The sequence below is a fragment of the Mesoplodon bidens genome, assembly GCF_964165515.1.
Source record: "Mesoplodon bidens genome assembly, chromosome: 8".
Lineage (NCBI taxonomy): Eukaryota > Metazoa > Chordata > Mammalia > Artiodactyla > Ziphiidae > Mesoplodon > Mesoplodon bidens.
Window position 1 is genome coordinate 27,981,359 of NC_138165.1, and position 20,317 is coordinate 28,001,675.

The window sequence follows — 20,317 nt, forward strand, 5'->3', positions numbered from 1 at the left end:
GTAAATTTCTTTAGGATTTGCCTAGGTCTGCTCTGATAACTAAGGATCTGCCACAGCTGGTCATAAAATTTTTGTTTTAAGAGTCTCTTTAAAATTGTAGTGGGATTTATCCAAAGTGAGTTGTCAGACTGTGTGTGTGTGTGTGTGTGTGTGTGTGTGTATTCCAAATGTTGTAAGGTCTCAGAATAATCAGTAGTTCTGTCTCTTACCTTTCTTCCTCTTTTAACTGTTGTGAAATATCTTCATTTCATTTGTTTTGTACTAGTAAATTATTCCCTGGTAAATTAAAATTTGGATGTACCAGAAATAAAACTTTCAGCTCATTTTGTGTTATAAGTCAGTTTCAGACTACCTTGCAGTCATTTTCAGTTTAGATGTTATAAAAATAGATTTCTTGTGGTACAGAATAAAAGTCAGCATCTCGTTAGGTATAAAGATTTTCATGTGGAGGATGGTTTCTTGAAATAGGCTTTTGCCTTATCTCTTTCTATCTTTCAGGCATTGAAAAGAGCACTCTGGTCTTTTAACTCAGTGGAACTTTATAATACACTATTCTTCCCATCACTGTAAAAAATTGGTGCATGAGTAAAAATATCTTTTTTATATCACAAATAAATTGAGCTTGTTATAGTCCCCTCTCTTCATTTTCAGGAAGAGGCAGAAATCCAGGCAGAACTTGAACGTTTGGAAAGAGTCAGAAATCTTCACATTCGAGAGCTCAAAAGAATAAATAATGAAGATAATTCACAGTAAGTCATTATTTGTATTTCACAGTTTTACATGATAAAAGATTTTTTCCCTTTGGAGATCATAAACACAGTATTTCCTCGTTGGAGGGCTTCTCACCATAGACCTCAAGTCCTTCCCATGGCTGAGAAGGCCTCGTTTGATCTGGTCTCTGGCCACCTCACCACCCCATCTCTCTCATCCTCCCCTCACTTATATGTCGTAGACACGCTGCCCCCCTCAAACATGTCTGACTCGTTCCCTCAAGGCCTTTGTGCTCACCATTTCCTCTTCCTGAAATGTTCCTCCTCTAAATATCTGAGTGGCTTACTCCTTATTTCACTCCCCGTGGTCATTAGAGAAGCCACCCTTTCTAAAACAGCAGTCCTTGCCTCACTCCATCCCCTGTCTCAGTATCCTTGCCTTACTTTATTTTTTCTTAGCACTTATCACTATTTGGAATTACAAATTTCTTTTTCAGTTATTTTATCTGCTTCCTTTCACTCGAATGTAAGCTACATGAGAGCAGGGACTTAGTTTTGTTCTTGCTGTATCCCCAGAACCTAGGTCAGTGCCTGGCATATGGTAGGCACAGAATATATATTTGTTAACTAAATACCAAAGTTAATATTATAGTAGTGAGGAAAAAATTTTTTCAACCAACGGGATTTCAGTAAGCCATGTATGTATCCAGCATTATGTAAAAACTGGAGAAGAAATAGAAAAGTAGTTTAAGTTATAGTCTCTGTCCTTAATCCCTAATTATCAAAATGACATTAAACGCTAAAGGAATTCAAAGAATAGAAAATATATGTGGACTGGTGGGAACTTTATGAAGAAGACAGAAATTAAGCAAGGCATTAATTGGATTTAGTCAATGTAGAGGACAGGAAGGATGTCTTTTTACACTTTAAGACTTATGTAATTTAAATCTTCATGACCTAATACAAGTGTCAGAATTGGAAGTGGCCTATTTCTGCCGTGAAATACAAATATCTTGCTTAAAAGAAGGCCTATTTATGATCATCTCTGTATGAACACAATCATTCCAATGTGTAATGTCAATGAAATAGTATAGTTATATAATATCCTTAATTGTACCAGATGAAAATTCTGATAAAGCAGATAAGACAAAACTAATTTAAAATTGGCTCTTCTGAAAATTATGTCCAAACTTTTTTGTGGATATTACTTAATCCACTTGTTGAAAATTAAATAAATTGTTACAGCTTTACATTTTTCTTTTCTTTCTTTTCCTTCTTCTTTTGGCTGCGTGGCTTGTGGGATTTCAGTTCCCTGGCCAGGGATTGAACCTGGGTCATGGCAGTGAAAGCGCCAAGTCCTAACCACTGGACCACCAGGGAATTAATTCCCTACATTTTGCTTTAAAACTAACAGAAATCTCTTTTATTTATAAGTTCTTAGGAAAAGCTTAAATTATCAAAGCTGTGTTGATATTGAATAAAATATCATGTGTTTGCATCTGGAATTATAAAGCTATCATTGATTTTTTTTTTTCCTTAAATACCAAGAGTGTACATTTTGGAACCACATTTTTCTGCTAACCCTTGCCATGTATTAGCTGTTGACCTTGGACAAGTTACTTAACCTTTCTGTGCAGTAGTGCCCTCATCTGTAAAATAGAGGTAGTAGCAGGGCCTACTTCAAAGGGTTGGTTAAGAACCAAATGAGATAATACAGGTGACTGCTTAATGTATAGCAGGTGCAATAAGCTTTAAATAGTAATAGCAGTATTGCCTGTGGTGGTTTTTTTTTTAAAGCATTTCTTTTTTGATTGGGAATTAAAATTTTATTTATAAAAGGCAAAGGCTGTAAAATTCCACCATGGATGAAGGCCAGCTTATACATATAATTATTTTTAATCATATGTCAATATTATAAAACTTGATTAACTGTAACTCCCAAAATAAAAGTATATTTTTCCAAGGGAAGTAATTCCTGCTGAATAGATACGGGATTTCATAAAGCTCTTAGTAATACAATAGTCGGTAGGTCTTTATCACAGTACTATAATTGGTCATTGAACCTGAATATTTGGCTATAAATGTTAAGCTTTGTGAACACCAGAGCGTTAAGATGGGTGATAGTCATGCAGCTAGAGAAGGAAAAGAAGTATGGAATGGAATTCAAACTTAGAAGAGTAGCTGAACAAGAAGTAGCTGGGAGTAGAGTAAGGGCTGACCTTGTTGTGGATGAAACCTTGTTGTGGGTGTTTTCATGTGCCTGAGTGTTTTTTCCCCCACCCTTAAGGTTCAAAGATCACCCAACGTTAAATGAAAGATATTTATTACTCCATCTGCTTGGTAGAGGTGGCTTTAGTGAAGTGTATAAGGTAATGTACATTTTTTTCCTGTTCTTCATACTAATATGACAAAGATATAGGAATGTGTGGTTAAGAAGTACATTTCTTTTTATTGATTTTATGATTTTTTGACTGGTTTTATGTCCTCTCATTACAAAAAAAGAGTCTGTGGTGGCTTACGCTGTCTTATCTCAAGAGTCTAAAAACTATCCTTGTGCCTTTGCAGTCCCTCTGATATTTGGTACCTGATTATCACTAGCCAGTCTGATACAAGTAATAACAGCCATTAGAATCAAGATAGGCAGGTAGCCATTTAATATAGTACATTTATGGAAAGGTTGTATCCCTTAATTTAAACATGTGTCACAAGTCTTACATGTCCTGAATTTACCCTAATTTCTACCTATTTTAAGGCCAGTGTTTCTCAAATGTGTATTTATAAATGTAGAAATATTTACTCATCATGTTTAATGCTTTATACCTTACTTTTTTTCCACTTTATGTTATCTTTCTGCCCAACCTTTAAATATTGCAGTTCCTAAGGTCTCATCATTCTTGTTCTCCTTTTCAAATATATCCCCCTCCCATTCACTAAGTTATCACCTATTTGATTTCAGATACAGATGTATAGATACATAGCTATCTACCCCACACTTTCCTTCTGAGCCCCATACCTGCTGGTTTATATGACTTAGTCTGTTCACCTCATGTGGATGCTTCATAAGCACTGCAAACTCACATCTGAAATAGAAGTTATCTCTTCTCCCAACCCTCCCCCGCTTTTTAACACTGCTCCCTACTTTAATACACAGCACTGCCATTTATCTGCCCAGTCCCTCAAGTGAAAAACATAAAAGCCATCCTTCAATTCACCTTGCCCTTAACTCCCTTCCCCCAACATAATCAGTCCCAGCTTAATGTCATTAAGCTCTCCTAAATCCAGCAATGACCCTTCTCCCTCTCTCTTAGCGCAGGGCCTCATTGTCTCTTGTTGCATTGCTACCCAAGTCGCCTAGCTGGTCACCTTTTTTCTGGGCATTGAGTTTCTCCAGTTCATTTGTGTATGCTGCAGCTAGAGTGACCTTGTTATAAAATGCAGTCTGATCATCTCACTCCGCTGATTATAAGCCCCAGTGGCTTCCCATTTGCTCTTAGCATAAAGTCATATGAAGGTCATAGTCTCACCTTAAACTTCAATTCCTATAGAAGGCTTCCCTGTTAGTCTGCCTTTGATTAGCTCCTTGTAACACTTGGTGCTTCATTATGTATTGGTATAGTCAGTGATTAAGACCTTGGGTTCTGAAGCCAGACAGGCTGGGTTTGAATCCTGGCTAATTCTGACTGCTGTTTACTAACTGTATAAACTTGGGCTTATTGCTTACCATCCTCTGCCTGTCTTCACCTGGGAATGCTAATAGTACCTACATTATAGGATCATTATAGTGATTAAACGAACCATCACAGGAAAATCACAAAGAACTTTGTTGCTGAGAAAATGTAAGCTCATTAGATTGTTATTAGAAATCCTGTCTGTTCAACGAGACAACCTGTATCCAGTTCTGACTCTGGGGCAAATTATGGGATTTAGATTCAGAGAACTTCATTTCTGATCTTGGTTCAACCATGAATTATTCTTTGTTTTGTTAACTTGGACGAGCATTAAGTGTCACCCATCGAGTGATCTGTGAGCTGTCTTCCAATTCCTATTTGTCTGATTCTAATGGTAGTTCATCCTCAGGCACTTAATGGTTGAGTAGTCTTACTCAGGCCACAAGGTAGAAAAGAAGGTCATAATGTTGATCACTGTGGATCTAAAAATCACCAAAAGTATAGTGAGCTAGCACTAGCTCCACCTAGAAGTTGCCTGTCTTCTGAGCCTACTGATAGCTTTCATGACAGTCTTCTGCCACTGCCCAATAGTATTTCCATTGTTTTTAGCCCCATAGATAGGGTCTAAAAGGGACTTTTCTTTTGGAAGAAAAGGCTTCTGTAGAAATTAGAAAATGCAGGTTGTGGGTCCCTAATGACTTGAACCCTCATTACTGATTTAAATACTAATGACAGCCCCTCCGACCCCTTCAAGTCCTTTCATTGTTGCCAGGTCGCTTGGTAAACAAAGTAGCTGACTGTAAGTCAAAAAATTGACTCTTCTCTATACCAAGGTGGAAAGCATTGAATCAGTTGCTCAGTGATTACCATCTTAGCTTTATGGGAAGGTATACTTTACTCTCCTAATCTTGGGAGAAAGATGTGTCATATACAGTTATTATAATCAATATACACAGATGATAACTTTATTAGTACTTAGAATTTTATTTTCTCCTATTTTTTTACTATGATTGCCTTTGAGTTTTATAAAAGCTTTTTTGCTTTCTCTCACATGAACTTGTTTTATTTTTATTCTTTTCTATTATATTTCTTAAAACTTAACTTTTAATAGTATAATGAGCTAATGTTTATTGGATATTTATTATGAATCATATATTATTCTGAACATTATATGTTTCACCCCATTTAGTCAACAACCCAAACTTTATGAGACTGAGGCTATTAGAGAGGGTATTAAGCACAAAGTCATGCAGCTAATAAGTTCATCTGACTCCAAAGTGAATATTCTTAATTACTGCATCCTATATTATTTCTGATCTCATGCTTTTATAATTTCGTGACAAGCAGTTTACCCCTACTGCTTATTTTAAGGTTAAATTGATAGAGGGAGTGGGAACTAGGAACCTTCTTCCTAATAAATATGTAAGCTTTTAGTGTTTTCTTAAGGGAGTGCTTTTGTGTAAAAGTCACAGTTGAACCTAAATTATTAAATTCCTCTTTAGTGATATTCATTGTTTTTAAAAAAACATTTATAAGTCACCTGAAGCCTTAAAATATTGATCATTATTTATTTAAGAAATAGTCTGGTCATTTGAACAAACCAGTATAAAACCTTTTTTGAGCCCAGATTAAGGAAATATTGCTGATAGAGTTAGGTGTGATAATTACATATGGTTAATGGTTATGGTCATGTTTAAACAGTTCCATAATAAAAGTTTAGAATTTTTTTTAAAACAGTTGGGAAATTGTTAGGAACTTGTTAATTTTCAAATGGGGGGGGGGAAGGTGGAGTTGCTAGGAAAGGATACAGGAACCCACCAAAAAAGTATTAAAGCCGCCTGTTTTCCTGGCCACTTACTGCTACTACCAGTATAGAGAAGAACGTCTATATTAAAAACAGATAGCTTGGGACTTCCCTGGTGGCGCAATGGTTAAGAATACACCTGCCAGTGCAAGGGACACGTGTTTGATCCCTGGTCCGGGAAGATCCCACATGCCGCAGAGCAACTAAGCCCGTGCACCACAACTACTGAAGCCTGCGTGCCACAACTTCTGAGCCCATGTGCTACAACTACTGAAGTCCTCGCATCTAGAGCCCGTGCTCTGCAACAAGAGAAGCCTACGCACTGCAACGAAGAGTAGACCCCACTTGCCTCAACTAGGGAAAGGCCGTGCGCAGCAACAAAGACCCAATGCAGCCAAAAAAAAAAAAAAAAAAAAAAAACCCAGAGAGCTTTATTGTTTTATCTTGATTCAATATATTGGCACTTACAAAACTTGAACGTGAAAATTCACATTAAGGTTTTCTCTGATTTAGCACCATGGAATTTGTATCTTGTTTCTGATAATAAATGTGCCACTGAACTATGTATAACTTTAGCAGAGATGACTACCAAAAATCGTAATGTGTATTCTCATTCCACATTATTGCAAAAATTATCACTCAAAAAAAAAAAATCTCTTCACTATTCAGTTGGTCTTTGGTCCAAACTCTTCTATTCCTTGAATCCTAGGCTTTTGACCTTTATGAACAAAGATATGCTGCTGTGAAGATCCATCAGCTTAATAAAAGCTGGAGGGATGAGAAGAAGGAAAACTACCACAAGTAAATATTAATTCTTTATGATTTTTATCAATTTTGAAAATATATTTAATCGTCATGGAGAATTAATATATTCTCTTTCTCGTAGACATGCCTGCAGAGAGTATAGAATACACAAAGAACTGGATCACCCCAGAATAGTTAAACTCTATGATTATTTCTCCTTGGATACAGATACGTAAGTGAATATAAAAGGATTTATTTTTTAAGAAAAGACATGTTGGCTTTTGCTTCCCCTATTCCATAGTGATGATATAAATACTCTTCATTTGTCCATTGTGATTCTGAATTATTGGATAATATTTTATGTCTGATTTTTTTCTCTTCTCCATTGTAGGTTTTGTACAGTGTTAGAATACTGTGAAGGCAATGACTTGGATTTCTATCTGAAGCAACATAAATTAATGTCAGAGAAAGAAGCTAGGTCTATTGTAATGCAGATTGTAAATGCACTAAGATATCTCAATGAAATCAAACCCCCTATTATACATTATGATCTTAAACCAGGTAATTAATAAAATTTTTGTCTATTTAAGCTTTAAAGAGTGTAAGTTTTAAAAGTCATACTTACTAAGTTATCTGAAAATATGCTTTTTGGCTTAGTTTTTAAAAGTCAATGGAGGGCTTCCCTGGTGGCGCAGTGGTTGAGAGTCCGCCTGCCGATGCAGGGGACACGGGTTCGTGCCCTGGTCTGGGAAGATCCCACATGCCGCGGAGTGGCTGGGCCCGTGAGCCATGGCTGCTGAGCCTGCGCGTCCAGAGCCTGTGCTCCGCAGCGGGAGAGGCCACAGCAGTGAGGGGCCCGCATACTGCAAAAAAAAAAAAAAAAAAAAAAAAAAAGTCAGTGGAATACTAGTGGTAGTATCTGAAGTGTTTTTAAAATTTATATCACTACATTTTAAAACTATATTTTAAACGTATATTTTAATTATATTAAAATTTTTACATATGTATGTTAAGTGTATTATTTATTTCCCAAAAGTCCAGCTTTAGTAGTAAAGATAATGTTTTTCATTTATGTATCATTAAATGAGCTTTATACTTTGTTCTTAGGAAACATCCTTCTGGTAGATGGAACAGCATGTGGAGAAATCAAAATTACTGATTTTGGTCTGTCCAAGATTATGGATGATGACAGCTATGGTGTAGATGGAATGGATCTAACTTCCCAAGGGGCAGGTACTTACTGGTAAGTGTATTATTAAAAACACCAAAATTATCTAGATTAGTGCCCAGTCTTTTTAATGAGAGTTTATTTTCGCATAACTTTGAGATTACTGTGGTGTGATGAGAGTACTGATTGATAGGAAGCCTCTGAGTTGAGAGACTACTGTCATCAGTCCTGTTTTCTCACCTGGTCTTAACTGTTAACTATCAGCAAACCGGAGGAAGAACAACTTGGCATCAGCAAGTGACCAGCTAGTTCCCTACCAGCCAGAAACTCCTAACACGGAGAATTTGTGAATCTTGTTCTGTAATGTTGGAGTGATGTTTATCATGAGTAATGATACTTAATATCATATCTTAGCTATTAAAAGCAATAACTAATAAGCATTAAGCCCTCTCTGTAGAGGTTTTGTGGTTACAGTTTTTGTTTAAAGATGGATGTTTTGTCGATAATGAATGAAAGTGAAATTTGGTACAATCTTGGTCTTCGGCTTTAATGCTCAAAAATCTTTTTAATAACTTCATACATACAGATGTAAATCTAGATAGAACCATAGATTCACTGATATGAGTCTAAATGAATGTCATTCCCTTCAGAGTTACCTATGTGTTGACAAAAATTACTTCAGTGTGAATTTTCAAACTTAGTATCAAATTTGCCAAAGTGGAGAACATAGACTATAAAATTTCAAAACAAATTTAGTTTTCAGAATAAATTAGTTTAGCAAAAGGAGTGAAATCTTAAATGGAAGGGAGATACTACTCAGCGTCACTGAGCAGGATGGTGACTACAAACATAAATGTAACATTGGAGTTTTTAGAACAATCTTCACATAGCCTGGGCAATAATAACCAATTCTATAAAATGCCACAGGTTTGTATGGACTTGACTTTTCAGAGTAAGGATTGGTCATGTTCCATGTATTCATTTAAAGCCAGTTTAGAGTTTCAAATTATGCTTGTGGCATTTTTTAGGAATATAAGATAATGTATCATAATTTTCTTTCAGTATATATTCTTTAAAAATCTATCATTCAAACTAGTAACTCCTTAAAAGTCAGTACCCTCAGTCAGTAGTCTTTGGACTTCTTTCTTTTAGCAACAAGGCTCCTTTTTTCACCACAAAATCTTAGAATCCTAATAAAACCAACAAAAATAAGGCTTCTTGGTAGAACCCTGTATTCTGTGGCAGACAGCTTGAAAACCATGTTCTAAGTAATAGATCATCCTTCCTCTGCAGAGACTCCCACCATACTGTTTCCCTCTCACTCTGGCTTCCCTAGTGTAGGGCAGGGCAAGGAAATTTCCCCCTGACAGATGGGCATGAGACAGGGAAGCTTATGTTTTAGGGTGCTGTGCTGGAAGAAGATATAGTCATGGCATTTCCATGTTAGGAACCTGGAATATATATACTTCTTATAGAAACAGCTTTCCCCAAAATGGTTAGTTTTTTATTCATATACAAACTTTTAGAATATAGGTATGTAGTGCTTTTACACATCATCCCCACAAGCTTAAACTATTTGTCAGTATCGCTTAGAAGAAAATGAGTTTTGCTTCTCCCTTCCTCTTGGGTTTCAAATGCAAGCATCCACTAAATCCTGCTGGTCCTTTTCCCCGAGTAGCTTTGGTATCTATTCCTACACTTCCTCTCCTTTCTTATACCCTTTTACCTTGAGAGACGGTATAGCACGGTGTTTAAGAGTCATTCTTGTTTCAGTTACACACACATAAACCTACAGAAAATATATGCTTTTATGCATAAAACAAATCTGGCTTTTTACTTGATTTGGAGGGTAGGAAAGGATTTACGTCACAAATAAGTTACTGGTCATCTGTGAACGTTCTGCTGAAATTTAAACGATTTTAGCATAGAGTATAAAACTTAAAAAAAAAGAGGAGCTTTCCATTTAGCTGTATTATTCCTTTTCAGGACTTTGTAGTTTATCTAAATTTTTGAAGTGTGAGATGCTTGCATTCTGATGGAGCTTTTTATCGATACTTATAACCTAAGGTTATAAGTAAAAATTTATTTTTACTTACATGTATTTTTACCTTTTAAATAAATTTTACAATCTATTTTTACCTTTTCTTTATCTAAAATTATGACTTTATAAATAAAAATAGTATTTTTGAATGCTCCATATATTTCTGATGCTGCTACTGTTTGAAACTGTACAATGAATTAACGCTGTAATGGAGGTAACATCTGCCTGGAGGGAAGCAGAGAAGGCTTGTGAAAGCTGGGCAGGTCTTGAAGAAGAAAGGGTGGTCACTGTGTGAACTGGAGTAGTTAAGGAAGGCATAAGAGGTTGTCATATTCAGAAGCATTGGGGGGAAGCACAGTGTAGGGAACCAAGTGAATCAGCTTTGCCTAGCCAGTTTGAGGGGCTGGTGGGGGGGTCAGGAGAAGAGATTTTGGAAATTTAAGTTGCTGCTAGATTAGGACAGGTCTTGTGTTACAAGCAAGAGATACGAGGTCTTGCCTGGGCAGTGAGTGATGCTGTGGTTCTTTAAACAAAAGAACTGGCTGATCAGATGTGTATTTTAGGAAGAGAACTTCCTACAGTTTGAAGCTTGGTGAAGGGGGATAGGAGAGGATTTCTTCTATTAGTAGATACTTAGATTAGAACATTGTAATTTCTAATGATAATTTGTCATTTCTGTAGATCATACACCACAGAAATGTATATAAGTTGACCCTTGAACAGTGCAGGGGCACCGGCCCTCTGCACAGTCAAAAATCTGAATATAGGGCTTCCCTGGTGGCGCAGTGGTTGAGAGTCTGCCTGCTGATGCAGGGGACGTGGGTTCGTTCCCCTGTCCGGGAAGATCCCACATGCTGCGGAGCGGCTAAACCCGTGAGCCATGGCTGCTGAGCCTGTGCGTCCGGAGCCTGTGCTCCGCAACGGGAGAGGCCACAACAGTGAGCGCCTGTGTACTGCCAAAAAAAAAAAAAAAAAAAATCTGAGTATAGCTTGCAGTTGCCCTTCATATACGTGGTTCCTCCACATGCCCGATATTCAACCAGTCAGGGATTGTGTAGTGCTGCAGTATTTACTATTGAAAAAAATCCTCATATAAGTGGACCCGTGCAGTTTGAACCCGTGTTGGAAAAGGGTCAACTGTATATTACACACTTTAACCACAAAGTTGTTTGTTTTGGCTCTAAAGTCAAATGATACAGGGATATAAATGCTTTAAAAGTTAGGACTTTAATCAGTGAAAATCACCTAAGGTTTTTGTATGGATAAAATGAGTGTAAGATTTTACATCTAGAAGGTTTTAAATTATAAATTGTTAATATCCTTTCCTTTTTTTCTCCCCCCAAAACTAGGTATTTACCTCCTGAGTGTTTTGTAGTTGGAAAGGAACCACCGAAGATTTCCAACAAGGTTGATGTGTGGTCAGTCGGAGTCATCTTCTTTCAGTGTCTTTATGGTAGAAAAGTAAGTTGAAGTATAACAGATTCAGCTGTATGGAGATAAGTTGAATTTTCCCCTTTTAAAGTTTCATTAACTTGAAGTCAATTTAGTCAAGAATTCCAAGAATGGAGACCTGGTTGAGGCAACAACAAAAAAACCCAAAATAACCGTTTATTTGGGGTTAGGAGCAACCTGGGAAGCAGAAATACCTGAAAGCACTTGAATTGTGTTCTGCTGGACTACAAAAGCAGGGGAGGGTGCTTATAGGCAAAAAACTGCAGGCTTACACAAATTGTCAAGAATTAGGATTGGAGCTGGCAAGAAGTAGGGGTGCTTGTTAAGCAAAGATTGGGGTTTGAAATGATTACATAGTTGGGGGGGACTTTGAAAGTACAGGGTTGCAGCTGGCAATTGCTAGCAGATAGATACGGTTTTGAAAACATCTAGTGGTTTCCTTTAGTTTGATACAGTTCAGAAAGTTCAGGTTTTCTCTGATGCAGGAATGTGTCTGAAACCACATCCACAATGGCCACCCAGCTCCATTTTGGATGCCTGAACCATAGTTACTCCATTTGATTTTTTAAATGATCTTAAATATATTATCACTTCCTAAAATTTCCGTGGATCAGAATTATTTTAATGTCACAACAGCTTCTTTGGCCTGCTCTTTGCCTTTTTTTCTTTTAAGAAGAAGAAGTAACTAATCTGTTAACAGTGCTAACGTTTTTCTGTTGCTAGGAATAAAGGAGTCAAAACTGTTCATGATCCTCCATTCTCTCCACTTCCTCACCTCCTCTACCCCATTCCCACGCCACACACACAGTTTGGCCTGAGCTTGTTTCCCCTGTGCTTCCTCAGGGAAATTCCATCAAACTTAGTACTAATTTTTCCCAAACCTCTCTTTACATTGAAGTCAGAACTGTAAGCTACCATAGATATCCTTATCCCATTCAGTCCCTCCATCAGTGTGAAAAGAGAGATTCAGGGACTTGCCTGGGAATTCACTGCATGTTAGGACCAAACCCAGAGCTGATTCATTTAAGTTAGTGTGTCATACTCAAGGTATTTCACTCTTTGGACTTTTCACGGATGTTTCCACTACTCCATCTCTACTCTAATTAAACTTAAATTTTAAACATTCAGAATAAAATTTAAAATGTTTTTGTTTTTATCTTAATTACTTATATTGCAATGGCATGATTTTCTATTGCTTATTCACAATGTTTTGGCTATGCTAAGGATTGATCAGATGTTCTTCCTCAGCCTGCTATCAGTTATAACCTTGTTTCTATGAGAATGCATCCCAGCTTGCAAGTAACTGAGAATAAGATTTTTTTAGAACACAAATCATTTGTATCTTGGGGATTCTCTGATAATATCTGTTTAAATATTTTGTGAGATAAATTTCTCAACATTTTATTCTTCTTTTTTTTTAAAGCCATTTGGTCACAATCAATCTCAACAAGACATTCTTCAAGAAAATACAATATTAAAAGCCACAGATGTCCAGTTCCCTGTAAAACCAGTTGTAAGCAGTGAAGCAAAGGTACTAAATTTATGAAAATAAGCTTTGTGAAGTAAATTTTTGATTTCATAAATTGTGCTTAAAACAAAGTAAATACTTGTTAAATAAGTAAGTAAAGCAAAAGGGATTGCAGCCACAGGAAAATCTGTCCAGTAGGAGCTGGTGATTTGCTCTGGAGAAGAGTTGCTTTAGGCCTTTGGTTGTGATAGTTTTTAAGGACCCAAATATGGTCTGTGATTCTTTTAAGAAGCCAGGCAAAGGAGAACATAATCTACAATTACATTTACATAAAGTTCAAAACAAGCAGAACTCAATTATGGTGTTTAAAAGTCAGGATAGCTGTTACCCCAATAGATTGGGGGCAGAGCCAGTGCCTGAAGGTGGGCATGAAGAGTCTTAGGAGTTCTGATAAAGTTCTTTTTCTTGATGTGTTTGCCAGTTACATAGACATATTCACTTTGTGCTGTACACTCTATGCTCAATAGGAAGAACATATGAGGGCAAAAATGGCATCATACCCTTTGGCCAAACTAAATTGACAGTAAAGTGGAGTGAGGGTGAAAGGAGTGTTTTACAGAAGACAAATTCCAGAAAAAGACTCTAGAATTTTGTAGGGAGAAATGCAGTATTCCACATTCAACACAGTTACAGGCATACCTCAGAGATACTGTGGGATCGGTTCTGTACCACTGCAAATAAGGCGAATATTGCAATAAAGAAGTCACACATAGTTTTTGGTTTCCCGGTGCATATAAAAGTTATGTTTACATTATAATGTAGTCTGTTAAGTGTGCAATAGCATTATGTCTAAAAAAAATAATGTACATACCTTAACTAAAAATACTTGCTTGCTAAAAACTGTTAACCATCCTCTGAGCCTTCAGCCAGTAGTCTTTTTGCTTGTGGAGGGTCTTGCCTTGCTGTTGATGGCTGCTGACTGAGCAGGGCAGTGGCTGCTGAAGCAATTTCTTGGACTCTTCCTTTCATGAACCATTTCTCTGTAGCATGCAGTGCTGTTTGAAAGAAGTTCTACTGTGGGTAAAAAGCTTTCAAAATTGGAGTCAGTCCTCTTAAACCCTGCCACTGCTTTATGAACTAAGTTTATGTAATACTCTAAATCGTTTGTTGTCATTTCAGCAATTAAGTTTGCAGTCTTACATGGGTGCAATTCATGCCCTCCCCCAAACAGTTACAATAGTAACAAAAATCACTGATCACCATAACAAGTATAATAATGATGGAAAGTTTGAAATATTGCTAGAATTACCAGATGTGACACAGAGACACAAAGTGAGCTGTTGGAAAAATGGTGCTGATAGATTTGCTCAATGTGGGGTTGCCACAAACGGTCAATTTGTAAAAACAACAACAACAAAAAAAAAACCACAGTATTTGCAAAGTACAGGAGAACAAGGTGTGCCTGTGTTGGAAGTCCTAGCCAGAACAGTTAGGCAAGAAAAAGAAGTAAAAGGCATACAAATCAGAAAGGAAGAAGTAAAACTGTCACTATTTGCAGATAACATCATTATATATATAAAAACCCTTAAGACACCACCAAAAAAGTTAGAACTAATCAACAAATTCAGTAAAGTTGTGGGATATGAAATCAATGCAACAAATTTTTATGTATTTCTATATACTAATAATAAAAGAGCAGAAGGAGAAATTAAGAAAACAATCCCAGGGACTTCCCTGGCAGTCCAGTGGTTAGGACTTGGCGCTTTCACTGCTGGGGCCCAGGTTCGATCCCTGGTTGGGGTGTAGCCAAAGAGAAAAGAAAACAATGCCATTTATAGTCGCATCAGAAAGAGACATTGATGAAAGAAATTGAAGAAGGCACAAGTAAATGGAAAGATATTCCATGTTCATGGATTGGAAGAATTAATGTTAAAATGTCCATACTACTAAAAGCAATCTACAGATTCAGTGCAATCCCTATCAAAATTCCAACGATATTTTTCACAGAAATAGAGCAAACAGTCCTAAAGTTCATATGGAAACACGAAAGACCCAAATAGTCAAAGCCATCTTGAGAACAAAGCTGAAGGCCTCATGCTCCATGATTTCAAACTACATTTCAAAGCTATAGTATTCAAAACAAACAGTACAGTATGCCGTGGAACAACTAAGCCTGTGTGCCACAACTACTGAGCCTGTGCTCTAGAGCCCACGAGCCACAACTGCTGAAGCCTGCATGCCTAGAGCCTGTGCTCTGCAACAAGAGAAGCCACCACAATGAGAAGGCCGCACACCACAACGAAGAGTTGCCCCTGCTCGCCACAACTAGAGAAAGCCCGCATGCAGCAACAAAGACCCAACACAACCAAAAACAAATAAATAAAATTGATTCTTTAAAAAAAAAAAAAAAACTGTATGGTATTGGCATAAAAATACACAGATCAATGGAACATAATTGAGAGCCCTGAATAAACCCACACATGTATGGTCAATTTATGACAAAGAAGCCAAGAATATACAATGGGGAAAGGGTGGTCTCTTCAATAAATGGTGTTGGGAAAACTAGACAGCCACATAAACAAGGTTGAAACTGGACCACTATCTTATGTCATACACAAAAAGTAACTCAAAATGGATGACAGTCTTGAACTTAAGACTAGAAATCATAAAACTCCTAAAAGAAAACATAGGTGGTAAGCTCCTTGACATAGGTCTTGGTGAGGATTTTTTGTATTTGACAACAAAAGCAAAGGCAACAAAGTAAAAGTAAACAAGTGGGACTGCATCAAATGAAAAGTCTGCACGGCAAAGGAAACCATGAACAAAATGAAAAGACAACTTACCAAATGGGAAAAATATTTGGAAATCATACCTGATAAGGGATTAATATCCAAAATATATAAAGAATCAAACAATCCGATTAAAAACAGGATCTGTATAGGATTTTTTCCCAAGGAGGACCTACATATGGCCAACAGGTGCATGAAAAGATGCTCAACATCACTCATAATCAGGGAAATCCAAATCAAAACCACAGTGAGGTATCACCTCATACCTGTAGAATAGCTATTATCAAAAAGACAAGAAATGAGTGTTGGCAAGGATGTGGAGACAAGGGAACATGTGTGCACTGTTGGTGGGATTGTGAATTGGTGCAGCCAATATGGAAAACAATGTGGAGGTTTGTTGGAAAATTAAAAATAGAACTACCGTATGATCCAGCAATTCTACTTTTGAGTATTTGAAGAAAACAAAAACATTAATTCAAAATGATATGTGCATCCCCATGATCATTGCAGCATTATTTACAATACCCAAGACATGGAAGCAACCTTAGGTGTCCACCGTGGGATGAATGGATAAAGAAAATGTGGTGTGTGTGTATATATACATATATAAAATGGAATACCGTTCAGACATTAAACAAATGGAAATCTTGCCATTATATGTGGAATCTTAAAAAACAACAAACAGGAAAAAAACCCAAGCTCACAGATACAGAGAAGAGATTGGTGGTTGCCAGAGGCGGGTGGGTGAGAGGTGGGTGAAATGGGTGAAGGGGGACAAAAGGTACAAACTTCCAGTTATATAAGTCACGGGGATGTAAGGTACAGCCTGGAGGTTACAGTTAATAATACTATATTGCATATTTGAAAGTTGCTAAGAGTAGATCTTAAAAGTTTTCATCACAAGAAAAACAATTTTGTAACTACATACGGTGACAGATGTTAAGTAGACAATTGTGGTGATCTTTTCACAATACAAATGTTGAATCATTATGTTGTATATCTGAAACTAATATGTCAGGTTTTTTTTAAATTACCATATGATCCAGCATTTCTACTTCTAGGTAGATACCAAAAAAAGTGGAAGCAAGGACTCAGATATTTATATACCAACATTCACAGCAGCATTATTCACAATAGTTAAAAGGTAGAAACAATCCAAATGTCAACCAACAGATAAATGGGTAAACAAAATGTAGTATGTACATGCAATGGAATATTATTCAGCCTTAAAAAGGAATGAGGCCCATGAGCCAAGGCCGCTGAGCCTGTGCGTCCAGAGCCTGTGCTTCGCAACGGGAGAGGCCACAACAGTGAGAGGCCTGCATACCGCAAAAAAAAAAAAAAAAAGGAATGAAATTCTGATGCATGCTACAACATGGATGACTCAAACATCATGCTAAGTGAAAGACACAAAAGGACAAATAAATATTGCATGATTCCACTCATATAAGGTACCTAGAATAGCCAGATCATAAAAGAACACAAGTGGTTACCAAGGGCTGGGGGAAGGAACAATGGGGAGATACTGTTCAATGGGTACAGAATTTCAGTTTTAGATGATGAAAAAGTTCTGCAGATGGATAGTGGTGATGTTGTACAGCAATGTGAAACGTACTTAATGTCACTGAATTGTACACTCAAGGGTTAAAATGCTAATTTTTATGTTATGTATATTTTAATCTCAATAAAAATTAAGGAAAAAAATGCAGCTTTCCAGCAATAAGTTTAAATGGTAGTAATAGTATTTAGATTGTAAAGTGAACTACTAGGGGGCTGTGAGTTGAGAGTTGAATTTGGAGTGATAATTTTACTGCTACAATTTTTTAAAAATTTATTTTACTTATTTATTTTTGGCTGCGTTGGGTTTTTGTTGCTGCACGTGGGCTTTCTCTAGTTGTGGCAAATGGGGGCTACTCTTCATTGTGGAGCACGGGCTCTATAGCACAGGCTCTTGAGCACAGTCTCAGTAGTTGTGGCACGGGGGCTCAGTAGTTGTGGCTCTCAGGCTCTAGAGCACAGGCTCAGTAGTTGTGGCGCATGGGCTTAGTTGCTCCGCGGAATGTGGGATCTTCCCGGACCAGGGCTCGAACCCATGTCCCCTGCATTGGCAGGCAGATTCTTTACCACTGCACCACCAGGGAAGCCCTATTGCTACAATTTCTTTAAAAATTTGAATCCCCAGTGAAGTAAAATCTATTTATTGTCTTAAATGTGTCCATCATCTGTAGTATTTAGTTGATTGATATTTAGAAGAAGAAAAGATTTTAATTGCTGACTTTTTTTTTTTAAGGCCTTTATAAGACGCTGTTTGGCATACCGAAAAGAAGATAGGTTTGATGTGCACCAACTGGCAAATGACCCCTACCTTCTCCCACACATGAGAAGATCCAATTCTTCAGGAAACTTACACATGGTTGGGCTGACAGCATCCCCTACACCCCCTTCTTCAAGCATAATTACTTACTGACTTTCCTCCAAAATTGGCATAATGTCTTTGAATTGCTTCCAGATGCATACTTGAGTTTGAGAGCTTTTGAGTGTTTTTGTTGTTTTCTTTTTTACACAGGATATGGTTGAGAACTGTTTGTGAACTGAACTTCTTCATAGCATCGTTTGTATGAGAGTGGATCATGGACAGTGAATAAATGTACACTTCTGATTGTAATCTTGAGCAGTGAAGGGTGACTGCCTGTTGCACAGAAACAGGAATACCATGTTACGATAAAAGAAAAATGGTTTTTTGGGGCAACACTGTAAATAACGTTTATAATACTTAAATACATTTGGTTGTTACTAGAGAGTTCTAATATGAAGGGTGGTTTTTCATTATTTAAAAACACATGGAAAAAATATGAGATATTTCTAACACAGGAACTATCTAGTGCCTGGATACATTCTTCAGCATTCAGCAGTTTATCTGCTGCAACCAAAGTAAGAACTGAATGACAGTGACAGTTGTGTTTTATAGTAATAGAATGTGAGAGTTAGACTCTTTGGACAAAGTTATTAGACTTTTGTCATTTGCCTATTCTGGCTTTTACCAAGTTGTACCTCGAAATCACATGTCCGCTTTTTTCACTGGTCATGTTAAAGGGAGAGCTATTCCTAGATACATTACACCTTTGACAAAGTGAGCTGCTTGTTTTGAAATCAGTTGAAGTCACTAAATTATAATATCTCCAGTGTTCTCAACATGTTAGAATTGTTAACAGGTATTTTTCTTCTGTTACCAGGCCTTGTTCATTCAAACAAGTGACAATACATAACCAAATGCAGACCAGTTCTATGCAGATAATGATAAATTCCCTTCTAGCTCTATTGTAAATTGTGTACAGATGTCGTATTTCAATTACCGAGTTTCAGCAGCTTATTCTTGTACAAATGTTTAAAAATATGGCTTTTCTAATTGGATATTGTATTTTTTTTAAGTCTTCTTGAAGGCGCTTTAATTGCTGCTAAATGATGTTGCTTCTTTGCTAAAAAAATCAAATGACCTCCTTAAAGGTGCAAGTTGACTGTACATTATAGAGAGATTATTAAAAGCAGGCATTTATTAACAAGGCATGTAAAAATGATCCGTGTTGGACATAAAGAGCTCTCGAAATCAGTTTCTTGGTTTCTAGGGCTGTGGAGCACATATATACTAGATTTATAAATTGTTCATGGTAATTCTACATTTCTAGAAAGTTCTTATCAGCAAGGTGGGATGATGGTCCTTTAAACGAGTTTCTTGTGGTTTGTACAGATTTGTTAAAATGTGAACATTTTCTAACTGCCTTGTATGGTAGAAACCATTATTTTTCAGGATGCTGTATGTCACTCCTCTAAGAAATTTCTTTACCATCACATTCATAATGCTGATACTTACATGTAAATTGTCCATGTTGCCGAAAAAGGAGGCTATGCTTACCACAGATTCCCCTTAATATTGTACAGTTAAACCATGGCTCTTTGTTCTTTCATTGTACATAGACATATTGTCTCTTTAAGATGCTGCTGAAATTGTAGAGAATGTAGCCAAAACAGTAATAAACAATGACAGTTAAAATTTAAAGACTATGAAGTTACATTTGAAGGGAGCTTTCAAGATTTAGGACACTGACTGACTTTGCTCCTTAAGAATTGACTGAATAAATTCTTGAAGTATACTTCAAGATAAGTATGAAGCGTTTCAAGCTGTTAAAGTATACCTAATAACCATTATCGAAGCTAATCCTGGGTAAGTAACACTTAGCCATATCGGGAATGGTTTAAGGGCTATACCTGTTCCTCTGTAGATTAAGATAGAAATCCTATTAAAAAAATATTGACGTGGTAATGGAATGTTAGCATCAATTGAGTGCTTTAGGTGCTGTCGGCCAATTTTTCAATTTTGAGTTTTCATCTTTCTCAATCCTAAAATACTATGTTCATATAGTAACGGTTATTTGAAGTCCTGAATTAAAAGACTCAATTTGTTTAAAATTTTGGTGA

General features: G+C 36.8%; 1 protein-coding gene across 1 annotated transcript in view; it reads left to right on the forward strand.

The window, feature by feature from the left end:
* TLK1 (tousled like kinase 1) overlaps positions 1–19,898 on the forward strand; it is a 158,125-nt gene extending 138,227 nt beyond the window's left edge. Inside the window, exons 13-21 of the mRNA XM_081243224.1 lie at positions 652–749; positions 2,998–3,079; positions 6,892–6,983; positions 7,069–7,158; positions 7,318–7,487; positions 8,034–8,169; positions 11,485–11,596; positions 13,011–13,118; positions 18,135–19,898. Coding sequence (XP_081099350.1) covers positions 652–749; positions 2,998–3,079; positions 6,892–6,983; positions 7,069–7,158; positions 7,318–7,487; positions 8,034–8,169; positions 11,485–11,596; positions 13,011–13,118; positions 18,135–18,311 — 1,065 coding nt within the window. The 3' untranslated portion in view covers positions 18,312–19,898. The remainder of the gene's footprint in view (positions 1–651; positions 750–2,997; positions 3,080–6,891; positions 6,984–7,068; positions 7,159–7,317; positions 7,488–8,033; positions 8,170–11,484; positions 11,597–13,010; positions 13,119–18,134) is intronic.
* The last annotated feature ends 419 nt before the right edge of the window (positions 19,899–20,317 follow it).